The following is a 23,871-nucleotide window of genomic DNA, read 5'->3' as shown; positions in this document are numbered from 1 at the left end:
ATCTCAGTCAATGCTCTTTAAAAACCTTTGGGATAATAGTCTTTCTCACGAACAATCCAGTAATCTGAGTTTGTAACATTTGTCCAAATACCCAGAGACTTCATCGTAACTTCTCTTCCTCCTTCCCTCAGATAACTCTGGGTTACAAATGCAGCAATGAACTGAGTATTGTATATTTTGAAATTATCAACTGACTTTGTTTTTCCTGAAAAGCTTGACTTTGTGATGTGATGTTTCTTTTCTCTGTTCTCTTCATTCCCCTCCTATTTCACAGACGGCATGTTTTCTACCTTCAGCATTATTTAAATGGTAGGTTTCCTCACAACGTGACCCAGTTGTCACCTGGAGACAGCCCTGGGGGGACTTTGAGTGACTTGCACCACATCCCAGCAGGTCCCCGCACATCTCAGGCAATGGAGGTAGATGGACTGAGTGACTGTAGCAAGCAAGGCTATTCCCAGGAAACGAAACGCCTGAAGAGGACCCCAGCTCCAGATTCCCTAGGCCTGGAAATGGAACACAGGTTCATCGATCAAGTATTGTCCACCTGCCGGAATGTAGAGCAGGCCAGGTTTGCCAATGCATATAGGAAATGGCTGGATACTTTGAGTCAATGAAAGAGATGGACTATTCCTGCAAGGTTCCCCTTTTAGTGCAATATTGCTTTCCTTTCTTATTTACATAGTTGCATGAACTATTTGCTGTTATTAGCTACCTATATGTTCTTCATCTTTATCTTAAAGGTCCATAGTAAATCTTTTACTTTATTTTTTTTGTTAAGAACTGGCATTCCTTTGGGGATAAAATAATTGTGTAGTTCCTTCCTGCTTAAACAGTGAGTCTTAATTTTTTCTTTGTAACTTCTCATTCTTTATATTTCTATATTTCTGTATTTCTAGAAGAAGCCTGTATTTCTAGGCTTCTTCTCATTTGGTTCTTCTAGGTGGTTCACACATACCTCTACCCACCTCAGTGCAATTGATGCATAGACTAATTTTTTAATTAAAAATGTATGTTGTAGTTCAGCTTAAAAACAAGACAAATGCAAAATTATTCAATATAATTGTTGTTTTGCGAATCAAATGGCCAGATGAGTGGATAAGTGAAAGTATAAACCATTTCTTTCTCTACCGGTAGGTAGCATGTTCTACTCAAGTTATAGACCAAGATAACCAAAGTCAGCAGTATTGAAATTTATATGAAAAACATGCTTCCAACGTAACCCATTTTTTAAATAGTTATTTTAAAAGAAGTAATTTTAAGAATTTACGTAATTGTAGTACTAGAAAATTATTTTTATTACTAGTTTTGTAGATTGTTTTTACCTCAAATTTGGTATATGCCAAAAACACTCAAGTCAGCCCTTATAAAAATCTTTTTAAAAAAAAACGCTGGAATGCCATTTTGAGTTATGACTACTTTCCTTCCAAATTCATCATAAAAATGGGAGAAATATGCATAGAAATGTATCCATAAAAATCTTTCTTTTTAAAAATTTAAGTTATTGAGGATACACTGGATAAAATACAAAATTTTAATGAAGTGATTTTTAGAAGTTTACTGGCAAAAGCCAGGGAGAAAAAATAATTTTGAAGGTTAGTTCTTCAATCTTTGTTTTAGAAAATAAAAATAATTAAAAAACTTTGATATAAACTTATCAGGGATGAGGTACCAAAGTATCCACCTTATAGCTGTATCTTATCTTTTCAATAACAAGGGCTGGGTTTTTCAGGTTGGTGAGGCGGTGTGGGGGAAAGGCCAGGTAATGTCTGATGTCTACTTTATACTTTCTTATTATATTTACTCCTTCATAAATGGTCTGCCTTGTTTATTTCCATATACCTTTCTTTTCCCAGTCCATTCCATCCTTTTTGTTACTTTCACTTTTGTGTATTTTTCCTTATTTCAGAGATATGACTGAAGATATTCTCCCTATTTCCAGTGAATTCCATGCTCCATTAAACACATACACACACGCAACACATACACAAAATGGGAATATGACCTGCTCCTTTGAAAGTTCCCCTAATGATGGACACTGTCTTTTGCCCTGCATGTGTGCAGAATGCGAGTAACAGTGGCAGAAACAGGTGTGATCAGCATGCCTTGCCTGTGCTCCTTTTCACGTGCTAGGCCACCTGTATGGTGAAGAGACAGGCAGGGAAGGCAGACCTCCCTTCTCTCACTGTTATGGAGACCCTCGACTGGAGGGAGGCACTTTGCCTTAAGGGAAAAGACGAAGGCCTTACCTTGCAGGTCATGGTTTTGTTGAGTGGCAAACTGTTGAGTGAGACTTAGGAACAGCAGAACAGGCCTGGCTCTTGTAGACAGAAGCTGCTCTTCTCTCTTGGAGCAAACATTACCCTTTTGTAGCTTTTATAGTAGTTTGGTAAGAAAATAATTCCATTACGAACGTAACTCCATGGCTGTTTATATTCAAGGCATATTTTGAATCAGATATCTCAACGTCTACTCAGACTTCTATGGATAAAATCATTAGTTTATGATCTTCAGCACCTGCAGGGTTTGGGGATTAACTACACAGAGCTGACATGGGAGATGCAGCCCATTCCACTAACACATGTTGCCAAATTCTGGCCTCACTCAGTATAACCTTTTTTCCAAGCATGATTTTAAGTATCCCAAGTAATAGGGCTTCTTATGCTTTGATGTTAGAGTGTCAGAACATGAGTGTAGACAATACCCTGTGAAACATCTAAATATTATAATGCTCCACATCTTTTTCTGCCTTCCACAGAGTATCTTATTAACTGTCCTTGTGTGTTTTAAGGCTCTTAACCCACCCCATTTTGAAGACCTGCAGTCCTTTACTGTATCTTGGTCTGTCCCTTTAATAAAGTTTTAAGTAGGGGGTGAAAATACAAATATCCAAGGACACTGTTTATATGTGACTTGTGTGTGCTACTTTATTTCTAAAATTTTCATTTTTTCAAGTGTTCATTCACAAAAACCTAGTATTGCCCTATATCATATTTTCTTTCCCTAAATGGTTGACACCTAAACTCACTAGCTATAGCATGGTAATATTTCTTTGACTGATGAGCTCATTCGGTGGAAAGGATGTGTGTATTTTCACGGATTTGTTAGTCTTTACTTATTTTTGTATAAATATGTTGTTAAAAGAAGAGATGGTTTCTATTGACATACATTTCATCAGACTTTCACTGGAAGAATAGTAGGCCATTGTACCGTCCTGTGGATCAAGAATACTACTGACATGCAAAAAACAAGTTGGTCAGTGTTTTCACTGCCACCCCTCCACCCCACCTTTTTTTTTAGTATACCTGTTTTGGTAACACGGTGTTCCCAGATTCTGCTGCATGTTGTGAAGAGTCATTAAATATTTATTAAATGAATGAATGATTAACTGTTTGAAGAGGGGAAAGATTGATCATGAGTGATGGATAAGAGCGAGCTATGATTGAGAAATTGATTGGATTAGAGCAATGGCTTGTGAATGAATATATTCTAGCTTCACCATACTTCAGTGAAGCTGTTGCATATAGAAGAATGTAGTTGTTTTTTTCATTTAATTGCCTTGTTTAAGCTTGTTAAATCCCATCCAAGCAGTGCAGCTCTATAATTATCAATTAACGGTACTTTAATATATATTAAAAATTCATAGAACTGATCCATGCCATTTGCATTAAGAACACTACTTTCTGCTCATTTATGATGTTGGAGGACAGATCTTGCCAACACAGCCAGAACCACTTGGGGCATCGGAAGAAATTCTTTGATTTCAGAGACGTGTTGATCTATACCTGTGAGTGGGTAGTCATTTTGTGCTTTTCCTTTTCTCCTCAACTTGAACTGTGGCCCTTTTAGATCTATCATAAACCTGTGTCAGTTTTTTTACGTAAGAATTTGATACCTATTAATGTCCCCTTTTTCTTTTCTAGGTTTTAACATTTTATTACTTTTCTGGAAACTCTGGGCCCAGATTTTCGATCATTTTTATTATTCCTATGGTATGGTTCTAATACAAATTAAAGGCTTCATTATTAATAGGACTAAATGTACATGGGTGGTCAATAAAAGCCACTTAAATCTTCAGATAAGGGCTTATGTGACACAAGATGTGGAAACAAAAGTTCTTGAATTTTTATGTAGCATTTTGTAGGAAGGCATATATGGTGGTAGACTTCGTGCCATCGAGCTATATTCCAGTCATATCAACTCATGCTTGTTGAAACACATTCGTGTGTGTGTGTGTGTGTGTGTGTGTGTGTGTGTGTGTGTGTGTGTCTAAAGAGAACTTTAATATTATTGAGAACAAACTGTCAGTCTAGTAATTTTCTCTTATATAGCACAAGATGGTATAAAAGGCACGGGCTAAATACCATTTAGGAGTACAATTACCACTTGTACAGTAATCGAATCTCTACCTTAGTTACCCTGAATTACAGACGATGCTACAGATTTAGTTATCAAAGGAAGTAACATATAATCTTTTTTTTGCATAGTTTTTGTAAGCTTACAGTTATTTTGTTACTAGAAAATTATATTTTAAAACTTTTAGATATTAAAGTATGCTAGAAAATTTGAACAGCATTGTAATAACTGAACCTTTTGTCTTCTGAATACATTTCTCAAATAGGTAACTGTTGCAAAACCTAGCACCTAGCACTTGACAGTGCTGCTGCCTCCCCCTGCCTGGGTATATACTCTATAACGTGCGCCTGTTTCATGGAGAAGTGCATGGAGGCACAGGAAAGCTTAGGCAAATTCAGTGAGCAGGAAAACTCAACCTTAGAATTCTACTTAACCATCACACAGTGTCTTTTAAAAATAACTATACATACTGTGTTAATTCGAGTGCCTTTTTTACTTTTGGGGGGAGCAAGATTATATTTCAGTCTAATGTTTAGGTAGAAAGCAGAAGATAGAAGTTTTATCAGTTCATTGCGACGCACTCTATTCCATTTGCTAATCATGCTCCCATAGAGTATTGTATCCTCTTGAGATACTGATATGGGCAGGAAGGATGTTTTGGTTTGCATTTCTTTAGTTATTATGTTTAAGTACCCTACCAAGAAGAACTGGTTCTTTTTGGGGGATGGGGCATCACATTTAGAGGACGGCACGTGCATAAACATCAACCTGAAACCTGTGCAGCCTGTGTTCAAAGGGAAACAGTGGCTCTCTGCCCTAAAAGAAAAGCCATATAGTTTTCCCAAATGAATACCTTGCCTCACTTTAAGGACTTAAAGAATTCCCTCCCAAATCCAGACCTATGTAAGATAGTTGAAAATGGGGGGAAATGGGGCCCTTATGCTTTCAAATATTGGAGGGAAAGAAGTGAACACCGAGATGAAATTTAAAATGTGGCATTTTATGTATTTGGGTATGGGAAGGGGAGGGATAGGAATTCCGTATTTCAAGATAGCAAATAATTTTTAATTGTAATTTCCTAAAAATATATAGCTATAGATTCCAAAGTGCTTTTTAGAGGACTGTTAACTAATACTATATTCTAAATGGCAGCAATACGTCATGGTCATAGTTGAGACAGAAAACCATCGTGTCAGTTGTGGATCCGTGGTGGGGGAAACCTTAGGCTCCCAGTTTGGACCTCTGTTGTTGCCAGGCCATGTTAACACTAGAAAACCAAACTCCTTGCTGAAAAAGAGAGAGAGAGAGACAGAGAAAGAGAGCAGTGACTTAGTCAGCTATGAAACCTTGTGCTTCCATGAATATTAACTATCCATAGTTTGTGCTTTCTGGACAGTCCTATGGTCCACAAAGCTCACCCTGGCATTGGTTTTATTAGTCTAATTTATTCCTCAGGGTGTAGAAAATTTAGTCAATTTAGGACAAAATTTTATATTCAGTGGCAAAAAAAAAAGGGCAAACATATGCTAAATATATTACTAGTCCTTAAAATCGTAGTGTACGTAGTATTTTTTATAAAACACTAGCAGTGCAACAGCACGCAGATGCTCGTGACTGCCTCGTCGCCCATCTCGCTGCGTTAACCCCCAGGGCTCTTAGGAATGTTCCCTTCCACGTGTCTTCCATGGACATGCTTTCTGTAGTGTCTTATTTTTCATGTTTGGCAGTGGTAGGTAGGGGTGTTTCAGTGGACGACAGTCTCAATTTTTGAATATCCTGTTGAGGAAAAGGATTATTGTTGGTTTTTCAAGTAACAACTATTTTGCCTCTTAAAACTTCAGTTTCCCGAAAAGAGTGTTTTCTCTGCAGACCCTGTATACGTTCAGTACATTGTGTAATGCCTTGCTCTTTGTAGGATTTCAACAAGTCAGAATTGTTAAAGGCTAGAAAATTAAAACAGATTTATCTGTCTTACCGCCATTGTACACATCCTTAGCTTTAGGAGAAATGTAGTGTCGTGCATAAGACGAATACCCAGCTCCAGGTATACAAGGCAAAGATTGCAAGTGAAATTTAGATACTTGTGTGTGTACACATATCCGTATGTATATACATTTAAATGAGATTTGCAACTTGAATTTCTATAGTGCTTTTACGAAGAATTTTATCTAAAGGATTTTTATTTTCGTATCTGCTTACAAAGCAGTTTTAATTAGACCAGCCCCTTCAAAGAAAGTTGGAACCCTAACACAAGTGCCCAGTTGTCTGAATTAACCAGATATTTGTGTAAACTGTTTATATTAAGTCTTGGGTTGCTCACAAACCATGATATTTCTGCTTTTCTTCCTTTAGGGAATCAGCCTTAATTTTATGTATGGCAGTCACTACCCTCAAAGTACTATGCAGCATACTTCAGATGTTTGTTTATATTTATAAAGTGGTCAGTGATAAATTTGAGGTTTTTTTAATGTCAGAGATGAACAATTTCACATGTCCACATGTTGATTCACACAGCATTCTCTTAAAAATGCTCATATATTCTCTCTCACAAATGTCATCTTGCATTTGAGTCAGGTATTTTTTTCTTATTGGTTAGGGAATGAGAGTAAATTTGAGTGCAGTCATAGTAGGTGCTCAATAAATATGTAGTCCATTATTGACCTAATATCAAAATAACAGCTTTCAGAAAGGGAACTGTTGTTATCTTTCGCTGAGAAGTATATTTTTAGAGTAATATATGTTTGAAATTGAAAAATTGTTTCATTTGACATGAATTTTCAGGCTTACTTAGATTGGAGTTAGTAATTAATAAAAATATTGTTTATGTAGAACATGGACTGAAGATAGGAGATGTGAAAAGTTTAGTATCTTTTTGTGCAAGGCACATTAATAAACGTGATTAAATATCTTAGTAGGTTGCTGAACTCTAGAGAGAACTACTGTAGTCTTCTGTAATCAATGTCTATGTTGGTATATCCAGTATTACCTGGTTTAAGTTATGTTTATTTTTCCCTAAATCTTGGTTGCTTTCCAGTGTCTTAAAAGTGGTGATGGTAAAATATGAAGTTATATTAAATAACTTCTTACTGCTTTTCTCAGAACATCTTTAAAATGAGGGAGAAATTTTTATGAATGATATAGTACTTTCAGAATCTATTAATTTGTGGCTTTCAGAGCATTTTTGACAGTTTACGTAGTGGAAACATTTAAAAATTAAAAGACAAACAAGCATTCCAACCTGAGCTGTTAGGAGCAGAGAGTGTAGTTACAAGTGTAATCAGGTATTGGCCCCTGGAGAATTTCCTGATCTCTGACTTAGATGCTGGTTTCTGACTGAGGTGACCAGCCCGTATTGTATTTGGGTGTCTATTGTTCCTCGGAAAAATAACAGAATGGGTAACTAGATTTACTTGTGTTTGAGTTGGACAAAATAAAAGATGAGGTATTGTAGGTATGCCAAATATTTATACACTCCACTGTCAAAACTAAAATAAAAAGGGGGGGAGAGAAAATTATAAAAGGTCGATGAATCTTTTTTAGTAGCTTCTAAATTTTTTATTACAAGTCTCTTGGACACTAGGCCGTTGCTTACTTTAACGCTGAATGACTTACTTAAGGGATAGTTCTCAGATACTGTATTCTGCTATTAGAATTCATCATGCAAGTTAATTTTACATTGCTTGAAGATGTTCCCCAAAATGGAGTATGTAAGTTGCAGTCAATATTGTTTTAAGATTCTCTTACAGGTTATGGTTTAAATGGACACGTTACATATAGGATCTGTGGTGCAAGGTCAGATCCTGGGCATTAAAGATCAGTTTGGCTAACTTATTGAGGATACTAATTGTCTTCACTCTGATTGCACTGCTGTTTTTTTAAAACTATTCCCCACCCCCAAGGAAAAAACCAGTCTACATTGAAGTTCCTTTAGCTTTCACCATATGCTAACTGAAGTTTTTTTAAGCACTAAATATTTTGTGAATTCGTTTTACACTTAAAAATGTGTAACTTGCGGAGGAATAAAAAAATAAATTATGCAGTAAGGTATGTGCAGTGTGCGCTTGTGATGTTCTGGAAGTTAGTACTCCAGAGTGCTAATTTCTAAGGCTAATATAATGATTAGAGGTTACTTATATCAGCTCTGTCCAATAGAAATAAACGTGAGCCACATATGTAATTTTTAATGTTCTAGTAGCCACATTTTTTTAGAAGGTGAAATTAACTTTGATATTTTATCTAACCTAATATATTAAAAATATGATTGTTTCTTTATGTAATCAATATAAAAAATATTGAGAGATTTTACCTCCTTCTTTTCCCATGTAAGTCTGCAAAATTCAGTGTGTATTTTGCACTCACAGTACATCTCAATTCTGACTAGCTACATGTCAAGTGCTCAAATAGCTGCATGTGGCTAAGGGCTACTATATTGGACAGTGCAGGTTCATAGGGGACAAAATGTGACTTTATTTTCAATTGGGAGATGATGAAGTAGACATGAAGTTCTGGTACTTTAAAAATTACTTAGTACACTTAGAAAAGTACCTAATGGAGTTAGCCACTCATTTTCCTTCATCTTCATTTTAAACTTGCTCCAAGAGTAGGCTCAACCTGTTTCAATTTGCCAAACATTATTTAAGGAGGAAGAAATTCCATGCCATGTAAAATACCATGATAGGCAAATTATAACAACACATTATTAACACATTTTTCAATGTGTTCACTAAATTCTGTTCTATTCCTTCAAAATAGCTTAAATTGCATGTTAATTATGTATCTGTACCTACTTTGTTTTTATATTCTTATAATACAATAATGTGTATTCACAAACAGCCCTAGGATTCTAATCTTCCTATGCAGCTGTCTTCCAGTACTTACTGGTACACTTACTAAGTTGTGATAAGTGGCAGAAAAGTAGAAACGAACCATTCTTTTCATTAGATTTGTTTTTATCATGTGACCATGTACCAAGCCAGCTATAAATTATTGTATTTCTGTAGAATATGGAAAATAGTGTTTGTGTCTTATCTTTGCTAAATGTTGCAATTTCTAAGTAAAACTTTTCATCTCCTAAAATGAGCGTTAAGTGTGATTTTATTTGTACTTGTGGTGTTTTAAACTCAACTCCAGTCTGCCAAGCTGTCCTGTTTAACTGTTGTGATGGTGGTGATGGGAGGAGGTTTGCGCTGTTGTCCAAGTAAAACCAATGATTTGATTACTTACCTACATTTGTAGGAATAATGAAAAATGTTACTTGTGTCTAGGACATGAAAGAAAGATCAAACAAATTGCAGAAGTTGTCACAGTTGTCTTTAGAGTGCATTAACAATGACTAACGGACTTAACGAATGTCATTATGACTAGATACACTTTTTCTCATATATTACAAATGAAATTATTGAGCAGGGAATTACTCAGTTATTTCAGTGTTATATCCCATGTAGTCTTAATCTTGCATCTCACTTCTACATGTTAATAAGCCAGACAGATACAGCATTCAGAGTTACTTAAGTGGTATTATACATACGTGTAAATAGATCTGAAAAGTATTTGATGAAGTGGACACTGGTTTACTCAGTTTTTAAATATTTCAAAAGGATGTTTTGTGGGAAAGGCCATTATTGCTTTGTCCCATGACTATTTGAGATTATATTGTAAATAATACAGTACTATTATCTATGTCTATTTTGGTAAGAAACAGGAAATAGAATTTATTTTGCATCATGTCGAAGTATGACAATCTTTAAAACCACAGTATTGTTTTTTCTTTTATATAGTAGAGAAGGGAACCTACTAGCTTACTAAAGGCAGATAGTAAGCAGATTACATAAGTTTGACAACAATTAATATTTGCAAAATGCTTTTCTGGCAAACTGCTCAATAGGATGCTTCCTGAAATTAAAGATTAACAATAATAACAGGTAGGATGATACACTAGCCAATTAAATTTTAAAATATAAATCTTTCATCATTTCTCTACATTTAGTAGTACTGCTTTCCTCAGGTTGGGAACTCAAATTTTTGCTTTTGATGCTCTTTTATAAGTGAAGTGGTGCTTTGTAAAATATTTAAATGGTATGGCACCTGTCTTCATTCCAGAATGTCTACTTTTGGGCATCAACTTTATTTAAAATAAGTTAAGAGTATGTCCTTTACTTATGAGAAGTACAATATCATTATATGTGTCCTGTGATATACCAGAAATTGAAAATAGAAGCATTTCTCTCACTGATTCTTAGTAATCCTAGCTGCCAGGAAGAATTCCCTTACCACTCCTTAATTATATGAACAACAGACAGATAATACTTTTGAATTTATATTTTTAGTGTCATAATCCTCTGATGATATAGAAATCTTTTGTATTCGATTCCTCATAAACCTCTCACAGTTATTTCAGTATGCTTTCTGTATAGGGTATCACAGAAACTTATTTTTGTATTCTCATTTGCTTAAATTGCCAGTGATTCCCCTAGACACATTATTGAGAGAATACTTGAAAGTGGGTGAATAATGGGATTGGTGCAGCATCAGTCACCCCATTTGTTTTATTTTCAAGGAAATTTTGTCGTCTAACCATCTACTGTGGTCCCTGGAGCAGAATTAATCAGCAGTTCTCTCTTGTCTGTAACTAAGTGGGGACATATCTAATTTGTGGCATTGATCTCACGAGTATTAATGTTAGTCCATATGAAGAAATTTTAAATTAAAATGGTTTGTGTAACATTTATTGTTTAAAAAAAATTAACTTGAATGCATAACAATAGGAGATTCAGTAAGTTGGTATTTTCCTACCACAGTATACTATGCAGCCATAAATACATAATTACATGAAAAAAAGTCTCAAATTAGTTTTTAAAAGTAAGTTATAGAAAAATATGTAAAGTAAGATTCTAATTTTTAAAAAGTTCCCATTTTCAATGTGGAGGACCAACAATCCTACTGCACAGAACTAAAGATGTTGGAAAAATTACTAAAAAATACCAAAACAAAATTGCAGAACACCAATAGAAAAAGTCTTAAAAGTAACTGAAGATAAAATACGTATCAAACTGATAGCTGAATTATGCTCGGCAACATTTAAAGTCAGAAGACAGTGGGAATGATAAATTCAATGTGCTGGAATTATGAGGTCTGACAATTAAGTTCGCGAACTCATCCTAGAAAATGTGCTACATACCTCATTATCACTACGATCACCTTTGAAGTACTCCCCTTGGGAAGCTATGTACCGACACCAGCGCCTAGTCCACCCTTCAAAGCAATTTTGAAACTTGAATGGCCATCAGAGCTGTCGTATTACCCCTGATGTCCTGAATGTCATCAAAATGTCCTCCTTTTCATATTTCCTTTATCTTCAGGTAAAGAAAAGTCACTGGGGGCCAAATCAGGTGAGTAGGGAGGGTGATCCAATACAGTTATTTGTTTACTGGCTAAAAACTCCCTCACAGACAGTGCCCTGTGAGCTGGTGCATTGTCATGCAAGAGCCATGAAATGGTGAAAAGTTCAGGTCTAACTTTTTCACACAGCCTTCCAAATAGTAAACTTGGTTAACTGTCCAGTTGGTACAAATTCATAATGAATAATCCCTCTGATATCAAAAAAGGTTAGCAACATTGTTTTGACTCTTGGACTCATTGTTTTGATTTGGACTGAGAACTTTCTTGGCCGTGGAGAATTGGCTGACTTTCATTGTACACTTTGACGCTTTGCTTCAGGGTCTATTGGTTCAACCATGTTTCATCACCAGTGATATAACATGACCCAAAACATCATGCCTCTCCAAAAGGTCTTGGCAAACTTTGACTCTCCTTTGCTTTTGTTCATCAATGAGCTCCTTCGGGACCATTTTTGCACATACCTTTCTCATGCCAAGATTTTCAGTAAAGATTCTCCTAACTGATTTTCTACTGATGTTCACTTGGTCTGCCATGCTTTTCACAGTCAGCTGACAATTTTGACGCACAGTTCGATGAATTTTTGCAATGTTTTTGTCAGTTCTGCTCGTTGCTGGCCTCCCTGATCTCTTCATCAGTGACACGTTCTCTCCCCTCAAAAAAATGTTTACACTGCTGTTTTCTTCATGGCATTATCCTCATAAACTTGGACTAACGTGTCCCTGATTTCACTTCCAGTCTTGCAAGTTGAACAAGAAATTTCATGTTTGTCCGTTGCTCTAATTCAAGCTAAGACATTTTTCGCGACGGCACACAAAAACACACAACAACAATGAATGCCTTAACAAGACACTGCCACACATCAACACAAATACAGCTGTGAGACACTGATATACCAAGGTTATCCAAGGATAGCTTCATTCGCATAGCCTAACCTCATTGAAGAATTTACCCTATGTCGGTTACTACAAGAGTCACATTCAGAAGAAAAGGCCCCTAGATGGCTAGATTTTCCAACAGGATAAAAAAACATTGCTTTTTCTTTTTAATTTGGGGATGAGCTGAATGTAATAGATAAATAAAAGACAAGCATTCTTTGATGTGCCAACACTATGACCATGATATAATCTTAGACCAAGAATGACTTCAAAGACAACTGACCCTATTCCCTACTTACTGCCACAACTGAAGTACTATAGATGAATTATTCTGGAACAAAGTTAATAATCGTGGAGAGTTATCAGCAGAGGATCAGAAAGCCAAGTACTTTCCCAATACTTAAAAATTTTTAAATAATAATCACATACACGTTAACTTATTCAGTTACCTAGAGGAACATTATACACGTTTTACCTTGAATAGTGCACCCAGAAATAGCTTAAAGCTAAGTGTTCTCTCTGAATTTTTTAAAGGATAAATGATTTTTTGTATGTTTATTTCATGGCTAAAGCAGGCATCTGGTTTTACTGCCTTAAAAATATTCAGACTAAAAATACTGTAGCCATGATATAAATAACAAAATCCAGCACCAAAGGCCACCCTTTCATCTCTGTGTTAAAGAGGATCCAAAGCTCTTTCTAAGAAAAATGTGACCCTACCTTCGGGAACCCTCCTTTGCTCATTTAGGGCACCAGACCTTCTGTAGCTCCTTCCATAAGAGACTATAGGTCTGTCCCCATTTGAACTGTGTTAAGGCAGATGTGTTTCTGGTGAGCTGGCCACATAAAATAACCAGGGTCTGGGTACTCATTACAGAATGCAAGCTCATTGTTGCCCAACTTGAATCAAATCTCAGTTGAGAAACACGGTATTGATGGAGAATTTCAGAAGTATATAAAGACCCATGCATTCTTTCAAATAAAACTGCCAGACCAGGATGATCAGGCTATGAGAGTATCAGAAAGCCAAGTACTTCTATAGCAAGTATGATATAAGCACAGGCTCCGAGTTGGAAATTGGCTTTACCACTTACTAGCTGCAAGAACTTGGGGAAGTCCCTTAACCTTTTTCTGGACTATTTTGAATTTTTGCCCTCCTATTTTATGTTTATTTTATAAACAATCTTCAATCCACTGAGATATAATGGGGGATATTCTACAGTTAACAAATAGATAATCTAATTGATAATACATTATAATATAGAAGGGAAGTTTAACATATCCTAAGGACTTACAGATGGTTTAATATTTATAATTATATTAACGTATCACACCAGTAGCCTAACTAAGAGAAAATAAAAAGCCCTAGATCATTTCAGTTGATGCTGTAAAGGTATAAAATAAAGTCAAGACTGTCCATGATTTTTTAAGAGCTCTTAATAACCTAGGCTATTATCCTAATATTAAAAAAAATCTCTCTGGTACCAATAGCCACATAATTATTCACAGAAATATATTCATTAAAAATAGAAATAAAATCAGTATACAACTTTCGCCATTAGTATTTAACATTGAGTTAGAATTATAGCCAATGCAAAAAATACATGGCACAGAAATGAGATCTAAATATTGGAAGAGGAAGCATAATTATCATTACTTGCGAATCATATACTAGAAAAGCTATGATAATAAAATGAAATTTGCAGGATTATTTAAAGCTCAATAAGGTGCTAGACATAAAGTAAATATGCAATTGGTTCTTTGTTATTAGACGACATTTTTGCTTGTTCTTAATATGGCAGTAATAATCAGTTACAAAACGTAATACAATGGAAAAATATTCTATTTGCAATCTCTTCTAATATCCTAAGAAATGTAAAGGACTATATGAATAAAACCACAAAACTGCTAAAAGATATAAAAGGAGAAACATGTTCTTCAATGAAGGGAACACATTTTGAAAATTTGTTAGTTTATCATATTTTATACAAATAATTTAATGCCAATTAAAGTCACAATTTTCTCTACAAAATAATTACAAAGTTTGGAAAAATAAGTGACTATATTAATGGGAAATAAACTTATCTAAATATAATAATTTAAGACATAGTACAGGCATAGCAGTAGGCAGACACATGTACAAAACAAACTATACTGTATTTAAGAATTTAATATGTGATCAATGGGGCATTGTAAACCAATAACAAGGAAAGATTATTCAATAAATTATTTGGGAAACACTCATTAAATATTTTGGGAAAAATTCAGATATTCATCTCATACTTTTGAATGGACTAAAAGGATAAAAGTAAAATAAGTCAAACCATTTAAAAAGATCTTGACAAAAATAGAAGTAAATATTGAATTTCTCAAGCAGGGAAAACTTAAAAAGGATTAAATAATCCAGATAAAAATGCCCAGTAAACTCAGATTTTAAGTCTAAAATTAAAACTAAATCCTAACAATGAAAAGATAAACTATGAACTGAATGCAACATTTGCAGGAATGCCACAGATTTTAAAAAAAAAAGAAGGTTGTTCTTTACATTTTACTTGCAAATTTTCTGTAAATTTAGGATTATTTTAGAATTTATGAATACCTTTGATATATGAAGAATTCTTGCAGCTTGGTAAGAAAAAGACTACGATCCAGTCAATGACTGGGTAAAGGACATAGACAGTACACACACACACACACACACACACACACACACACCACACAAAAGGAAGAAAGGTGCTTAACAGACATGGCAGAAAAATACCCAGTCTTAGTAGCAAAGAAATGCAAATTAAAGTAAGACTTCAATTGATACCTATCAAATTAGCAAAAATTTTTGGGTTTGTGTGTTTTTAATAACAATGTCAAATGTTTGCAAGAGCAATAAACACCCTGTTTTAGTACTGGTGGGAACGTAAATAAAAATGAGCAATTTAGTTGTTTGTATAGAGTTTTGACATCCTTGAATATAGTAATCCCATATCTAGAAATCACACTAAATGGACAATTCTGAAGAAAGGCTTCATGTAAAAGATGTTCACTGAGCATTAGTGATAATGAAAATTTGGAAGCAACTTAAATGTCAAGCTATATAGGGGATTATTAGATAAATTATAAAATGTAATGTAGCCATTAAAAATAGTGTTTCAAAAGGACTTTTTAAACAATGTGATAAAATGTGCTAAATGAGGAAAGCTAGATGCAAAATTGTTTATACAATATGATCACATATTTGTAAAAATGAAGTCGGGAAAGAAGAATTTTTAAAAGCACATGCTAACAGTTGCTTTGAGTGGAGGAGCTATGAGTAGTTTTGTTCTTTCAACTCTTTATATTTACCAAATTTCTATAAGGAGAATATATTACTTTATATTTTAATAGTATATGATATGACTAGTAAACAATCACTGCTGTGCCTAGAGCAGCAGGGAAATCTCATGGTATGTGCTCATCATAGATTCCACGTTTCTGACTTGAATAAAGAAAATCTGTATGAACTGGTAAGCCAATGGTGACAGTTTTTCCAATTTCATCTGGCCCTAGCAGCCACACAAAGAGGTCAGGTATATGGGAAAAAGGTTTACCGACCATGAATTCTCTTACGAGGCACTTCAATGCTATAAGATATCAAACAATTAGTTGAGCCTGAGGAGGAAAAAGAAACTTTTAGAAGAAAAACAATTCTACTAAAATTTCTTAATAGTAATTTTTGTTTGCTCTTTTAAAAACTTTTTCTGAGTACAAGAATAATAAACCTTATTATAAAAGGTTCAAGTGTTACAGGTATTTATGATGGAGAGAGTGACTAACTATTACAGTTTGGTATATATTACTCCAAATTTTTTGTTTGAATATCTAACATTTAGAGAATAATGGGATCGGGGTGGGCAGATGGCTGTTGGTTACAGAGCACAAGCTCTAAACAATAGGGTTGCCAGTTCGATTCCCACATGGGCCAGTGAGCTGCGCCCTCCACAACTAGATTGAAGGACAACAACTTGGAACTGATGGGGAACACGCTGTTCCCCAATAATAATAATAATAATAATAATAATAATAATAATAGGATCACTACAGACATAGTTTGGGAACTTGAATGCTCAGTTAACAGTATATTGCAGACAATTTCCCTTGTAAGAACACATGCCCCCCAACCCCATTTGTTTTAATGATTTATAATATTCCTTGTTTGGTACACTGTAATTTATTTAACCAATTCCCTATTGGTAGTCATTTTGGTTAACTCATTATTAACAGTAATGCTACACTAAATATATACATGTTTGATTATTTGAGAATAAATATCTATTCCTCTTGAGTATTTCTATGTGATAAATTTCTAGAAAAAATGGGATTTCTAAGCCAAAGCTTATTGTTAAGCAGGCCTTTACAAATGTTGTTTGTACTCACAACTACTATGTAATGAAAATACCTATTTTCTTACATTGTCAACAATATTGTATATTATCTTGTTTTATTTTGTTTTGGCCAATCTAACAGGTACAAAATATTGTTATTATCATCTTTTGTATGTCTTTAATTATTAGAGAAGTTGATCACCTTTTCATAGATCTGTTGGTCATCGTTTTTCTTCTAAGAATTGGCCATTCTTGTCCTTTGTTCATATTTTTATTTGTTTCTGTTTTTTTATTGATTTGTCAAAGCTCTTTTATATCAGGGAATGTAGCCCTTTATTATGACATATGCATGATTTTCTAAAGGTTTCTTTTGACTTCGTTTTCAATTATTTGATATAGAATTCTTTAAATTGAATGTAGTTATATTCATCAGTATTTCCTAAGTTGGGGTTTGTGTCATGCTTAGAAAAGTATTCTCCATACCCAAGATTATACATAATATCCACTTGTGTTTCCTTCAAGTATTTTTTATTATATAATTATTTTATATTTTACTTTTGAAGCATCTGGAATTTATTTTGATGTAAGCAGTGACATTGACATGGAGATCCAGTTTATTTTGTCACTAACGGCAAGTCAGTTGGCCCGATGTCACTTGTTAAATTATCTATCTTGTCTGCACTAATTTTACGTGCGACATTTATGATGTACTATAAAAGCCTCATATATACCTCGTGCATGTCTTGAGTCCATTTACCTTTTCTCCTGAGCCAGAAAGTAGCAATTTGTTTTTGAGAAAAGATACTCTTAGAAAAACAAAACACTACTTTCGTGCAGTTGAACATCCCTAGCCTATATGGAAAATCCCCTTTTACTAATTTATCTTTCAAGGTGACTCATCAATCTTTGGTGATACAGTTAACGTGCCTAACAAGATCAAATTTGGTCTCATGCCCAGATCACGGTGAGCCATCCCCACAGTTCTGTACCCCTACTTTACTTGTCAAGGAAGGATTAATACTGGTCATCTCTCATTACCTCTGCCCAATGAGTTCACTGGGACAAAATAATAGAACCACAAATCGAAAGTTTTGTATATAATAAAGGTTGGTGACATCAAGCTTAGCTATGGAACTTTTCCTCTCAAAGATGCCCTGAGTATGAGTGGGTATTTAGATTCATATGTAGAAGTGAGTGGTTAACTACGACTCTTTTTTTCCAGCTAGTATATCTAACCCTGTGTAGATTTACATTGAACACATAAAAATAGACATAGTATTTTAGTTTAAGGGAAATTTCTGAATGGATAGAGTTCACATAGAATCAGTGACATGGAGATTTGCCAGTCTGCTTTCATGCCATAGTGAGTGTGTGTGTGTGTGTGTGTGTGTGTGTGTGTGTGTGTGTGTGTCTAAGACTCTCCTTTTGTTTCTTCAGTTACCATAACATGTAGGAAAAGAATGAGCCTGCAACCGCTCACCTCAGTAACTCTGATGGAATGCCTTATTGTGCCTTGGGATTCCACTGTGTGTGTTCTGTGCATTGACTCACTCCTCCTAAGTAACACCTGTCCCCACTTCCAACTTACCTATTGGACAAAGTAGGTACAATATCTAGGGTCCACATTACTTTTAGGGGCACACAAAAATGTTATCATTTCTTTAAAATTAGAAGCAGAAAAAAAGAACTTTTACGTCAAAGAAAATGCTTTGTTATATTATACATCCAGCTTTATACAAACACAGAGATAAAACAGAATCCTTAATATTTGTTTATAAAGGAAGGGGCGCACGACAATCAACACAGCTGTGCTTGTCCCTCAAAAGATTTCTTGCAAAGGGAACACTAAATGTTGTAGATTTTTCATCACTATTCTCCTCCTAGAAATTCACAATTAAAGACTCATAGAAGCCTTGCAATACATAAAAACAAAACAACAACAAAAAAACTATAAAATTTAGTTTACTCCAGGGTTCTCTGGGCTTATTTGATCCTGAAACATTTTCCCCCACATAATAGACACTGTTTTTCCCAGAACTAGTGATCCATGGAAGAATTTGGGGAATACGTAACTTTTTATTACATTAATATTCAACATTGATCAAGACAGTCTATAGCTGAAATCTCTAAACCATCTTTTTTTGTTTTAGCAGACTTTACAGAAGCCTAAAGGCTTATTCTTTGTTATATGCAAATGAAATTAAAATGCATCCCTGATGATAGCAACACAGCCCTACCTATCCACTTGGCAAAATAATTTTATTGTTGCACAAGTTTCAGATTTATGCTACACAGCTCACTGAGACCAATTTCAGTTCAGTTTTCTTGATAGGTTTGCAGCAGCGAGAGGAAGAAAATAATTCCCAAATGGCAAGAAGGGTGAAAAGCTGCTTTCCTGAATCCCAGAACGTGTTATTCCTTCACCTATCAGACCTTATAAAGAGTGACTTAAAAATCTGTCAGCTCTCAAAAGGTTTCTCTAGTAACAGATTTCTTGGTTCCATCTCAGTTCCTGCAGTTCCCATAACCACAGCCTATTCAATTTAGCAGTGCTCAGCTGCATGAATGCTGAAATTAAAATGTGCCTTCAAAATTCAATCCATAGCAAAAACTGACCTAACTTAGAAGCATCTCCACTGTCAGGTTTAATAAAAAGATATGAGTCTGAGGTAGAAGACTGAAAGGGGATAAATTTATCTGAGGACTAAAAGTAGAAAGTTGTTGTTTTGTTTTGTTTTGTTTTGTTTTGTTTTAAAGTTTATGCTGACTAATGTCCCTTTTGAAAAGTCAGTTTTCTGTTTAACAGAAAGAGTCAAAGACCTTGAGTCATTTCTTTTCAGTTTTCAGAAGGTTTGTCCATTAGGGGGATAATCTCTATTATTTTTCTGGAAGCAGACACCTTTGTATACCCAATGTTTTAAAATGTACATGTTTCTCACCTAGGAGAAATTCACAAGCCTTTTGGTCAAAAGAAAATCATCAAAGGAAGCTAGGTGATCATAATTTTATTTTTTTACAGTCATGAAACAAAACTTCTTGTAAGAAAAAAACCTGCTTATTTAACTATAGACCTGACTTCTAGAAGATAGAGAATTGATTTAATTCCCTGAACACATTGTACTTTGCAATGCAAACAAACAACAATAACAACAAAAACACCATTTGGCCTGGCCCTCCTTTGTACATCTTTTATTACAGCCAGTGCACTTCACTGAAATGATTTGTTTATATGAGGTCTGTCTGCCTTTCAAAAGGTAGAAAAGACCTTGAGGGTAGAGAACTTGTGATATTTGGCTTGGTCTCTCAAATGCCTACCATAGTGGCTAGCATATATTAGGAGCTTCATGCAGTTTATAAAATGAAGATCTAAATATTAGTGGTTTTTTGACAGTATAACCTATTGGAAATTTTCAGTATGGCCATGACTTAGTTATATTGTTATTGCTCACCCTGAATATTGATACTGTGCAAGTATATGGGGAAAACTCCCAACGAGTAGAGCTTAAGCTAAATAGAATCTCTCTTCTGTGTGTGAGTGTGAGTGTGTGTGTGTGAGAGAGAGAGAGAGAGAGAGAGAGAGAGAGAGAGAGAGATCCCTTTGGCTAGCAGATGGGATGAAGGTCTGATAAAACTGCTTACATTGATCTCACTTACTATTAAATTCTTACCTGGGTTCCTTAATTTTGAGTCAACAGAGATATCTATAACTTTTCTCAGAGGCTATTTAATGCAAATAAAATAGAAACAAAGGAAAAAGAAATTATTTTAAAGGTAAATCACTTTGATAATCTAGAGCAACTTAACTACAGTAATTGGAAGGATAGTTAATTTATACATCAACAGATATGTAATAAGTATTTCCTACTGTGTTTCCCCAAAAATAAGACCTAGCTGGACAACCAGCTCTAATGCGTCTTTTGAAGCAAAAAGTACTATAAGACCTGGTCTTATTTTACTATAATACAAGACCAGGTCTTTTATATTATATTATATTTATTATAGTATAGTATAATATAGTATAGTATATTACATCATACCCGGTCTTATTTTAATTTTTGCTTCAAAAGACGCATTAGAGCTGATTGTCTGGCTAGGTCTTATTTTCGGGGAAACATGGGAGGTACGCTACTATACACTAGGCGTTTGGTGGAGGGAACACAAAGAGAATATAATTGACATTTGGTCACTAATCTTGATGGGCTCATGAACTAGTTGGGGAGGTGATACCAACATACCTTAAACAAAATACCTAACAGAAAACAGTAATAGAGCAGTGATTTTAAATCATGCTTCCATGTGTCAGTGCTATTCTAGAAACAGCACTGAGGTGTTTTCTGCCAAAAAAGAATAATGGTAGCTTATTTCTTGGTTTTTGAACTCGTAAAAGAAAAAAATTGGTTATTCAAATTTTCTCCATTTTATATTTTTATCCTACACATCTTAAACCACTGGTGTTTACTACCAGTTATCTATTAATAAGATGACCAAAAAAAATCTAACTCTGTACTAAACACATACTGAGAGAAAAATTTTTCTGAAGTTGCTGAGTGCTGGATTCACAGATTCTTATTTTCAAGGATATATATTCCTGGTTATAATGTTATATTTATTGTATATAGAAGCAGTGATCATTTCTTTGGGTAAAATTGCTTCTAGTTTGTAGGGTGAATTAAACATATCCATATTCTATGATGTTCCTACCAGATGACCAAAATATTCAGATATTTTACCACTGAAATAAATTGGGAAACAATGTATATAAGCAGATGTTAAACAGAATGAGCAAACAATTTTATCACTTTTTGTCTCTTTATAGCTTGACATTGCATAGAGGCCGTAAGGCTGCTAATGCTACAAACAAATGCTCAGACAATAGGGTACATTAATGAGAGCAACATAGTCTGGAAACGTTTTCTTGAAGTACATGGTATCTGAAATAAGCCTGGAAGGATAAATCAAATCTGGAAAAAAATACACTAGAAATGCAAAGTGACCCAACAGTTATTTTTAAGGCATCTGGTGGTAATGTTGTAAATTTTACAGCCACATTTTAAATAATCTTATTTTTTCAAGTTGTTAAGGTCATATGTACATTGCCAAAAAAAAAATTAAACTACCAAGACATAGAAAGAGGAAAATAACCCTACTTTTTGACTTGACTATTCTAACATTTTGATGTACTTTTTCTTCTGTGTACTTGTAATAGTCGTGATCAATGGCCTATATAATTTTGTATCCAGATTTTTTCAGTTAAAGAACTCAATTTTTTCACAAGAACTAAGTTTTTCTGTTATTAAAAAAAGCTGATTGTAGTATCTTTAACATTACATGATATAACATTATAAAGATATGTCAATCTATATACTAATTCCCTTATTATTGTAGGTGAAAGTTCCTCATTTTTCACTATTACAAGCCTGAGATGAACGGGGTAGTCTATTTCCCACACGTGGCGGTTCCTAGGTCTTGCTCTGTCCTCAATCAGCCATGTGGTTTGGGGAGGACTGACTCAGCTCCCCGAGTGGGAGCCATGCCACTGGCTCTGGAGATAGGTTCAGGGATGGGGTATATAACCATTTTAAAAAGGCAATTATGTTCCCATGACCCTCTTCATTCAGAAACTTCATTTTCAGAGTAGAATTACTCTGTGTGGCACCACAATGTCTTCCAATGGTAAGGATCGCCATAGTACAAAATTCTGGGTGCAGTGAATATGATTCAAGAGAAAAGAGAGGGGGAGCTTAACCTGTTTAGGGAGTAGAAAGGAAGAGAAGAGGGTCTCTCTGAAGCCAGGACAAAATTTATGTCCAGAGAAAACGCTGCTGAGATAAGAATCAGCATATAAAAGTAAATGTATTGAAGTTTAGAATACATACGAGGTCAGACAATTAAGTTTGCAAACTCATCCTAGAAAAAGTGCGACGTACCTCTTTGCTGAATATCACCATGGTCACCTTCGAAATACTCCCGTTGGGAAGCTATGCACTGACACCAGCACCTAGTCCACCCTTCAAAGCAATTTTGGAACTTTTTCTGGAATGGCCGTCAGAGCTGTCGTATTACCCTTCATGTCCTGAATGTCATCCAAGTGTCTTCCTTTCCATATTTCCTTTGCCTTCGGGTAAAGAAAGAAGTCATTGGGGGCCAGATCAGGTGAGTAGGGAGGGTGTTCCAATACAGTTATTTGTTTACTGGCTAAAAACTCCCTCACAGACAGTGCTGTGTGAGCTGGTGCATTGTCGTGATGCAAGAGCCATGAATTGTTGGCGAAAAGCTCAGGTTGTCTAACTTTTTCATGCAGCCTTTTCAGCACTTCCAAATAGTAAACCTGGTTAACTGTTTGTCCAGTTGGTACAAATCCATAATGAATAATCCGTCTGATATCAAAAACGGTTAGCAACATCGTTGCAACAAGTTCACGAACTTAATTGTCAGACCCGTACATTTCATAATTGTTTATTTTGTTCACACATTTTAAATCCTTTGACAAAAATGGCTATTCTGTAGATTAGAAAGGTTGCAGGACTACCACTTATTAGCAGAACTGAAATCCTCAAGAAAAACCTCATTACCTGAAGGTTGAGTGTTTTTCCTACATACAACCCCAATTCCTAAGTTTAAATGCAAGGACTGAGCGAGAATGAAGGTAATCAATCACTAAGGAATTTGAAATGTAGGAAAAGGTATCTACTGCTATCAGAAGAGACAAGTCTGGTTTTGGTTGTCTAGAATCACATGAGAGGCTGCATGACATGGTCACACTCTTTGAGATTTTAATAAATTTAGTGAGTCCTGGGATCTTTGGATCTTCACTGACAAAAATAAAGCTAAATGAATAAGAGTTCATGGATCCCTGCCCTCTTCCCAAGTGACACAGTACTTGTACC

General features: G+C 35.0%; 1 protein-coding gene across 3 annotated transcripts in view; it reads left to right on the top strand.

Moving 5' to 3' along the window:
- The window catches only part of PTAR1 (protein prenyltransferase alpha subunit repeat containing 1), a 47,816-nt gene extending 38,384 nt beyond the window's left edge, over positions 1 to 9,432 (top strand). For all 3 annotated transcript variants that reach the window (XM_074330537.1, XM_019730560.2, XM_074330536.1), the window contains one exon: positions 275 to 9,432. In XM_074330537.1, the coding sequence (XP_074186638.1) occupies positions 275 to 617 (343 nt within the window). In that variant the 3' untranslated portion in view covers positions 618 to 9,432. The remainder of the gene's footprint in view (positions 1 to 274) is intronic.
- The last annotated feature ends 14,439 nt before the right edge of the window (positions 9,433 to 23,871 follow it).

This window comes from Rhinolophus sinicus, linkage group LG04 (assembly GCF_036562045.2).
Source record: "Rhinolophus sinicus isolate RSC01 linkage group LG04, ASM3656204v1, whole genome shotgun sequence".
Lineage (NCBI taxonomy): Eukaryota > Metazoa > Chordata > Mammalia > Chiroptera > Rhinolophidae > Rhinolophus > Rhinolophus sinicus.
Note: the sequence above shows the minus strand (reverse complement) of the source record. Positions and strands in the feature narration are given on the sequence as shown.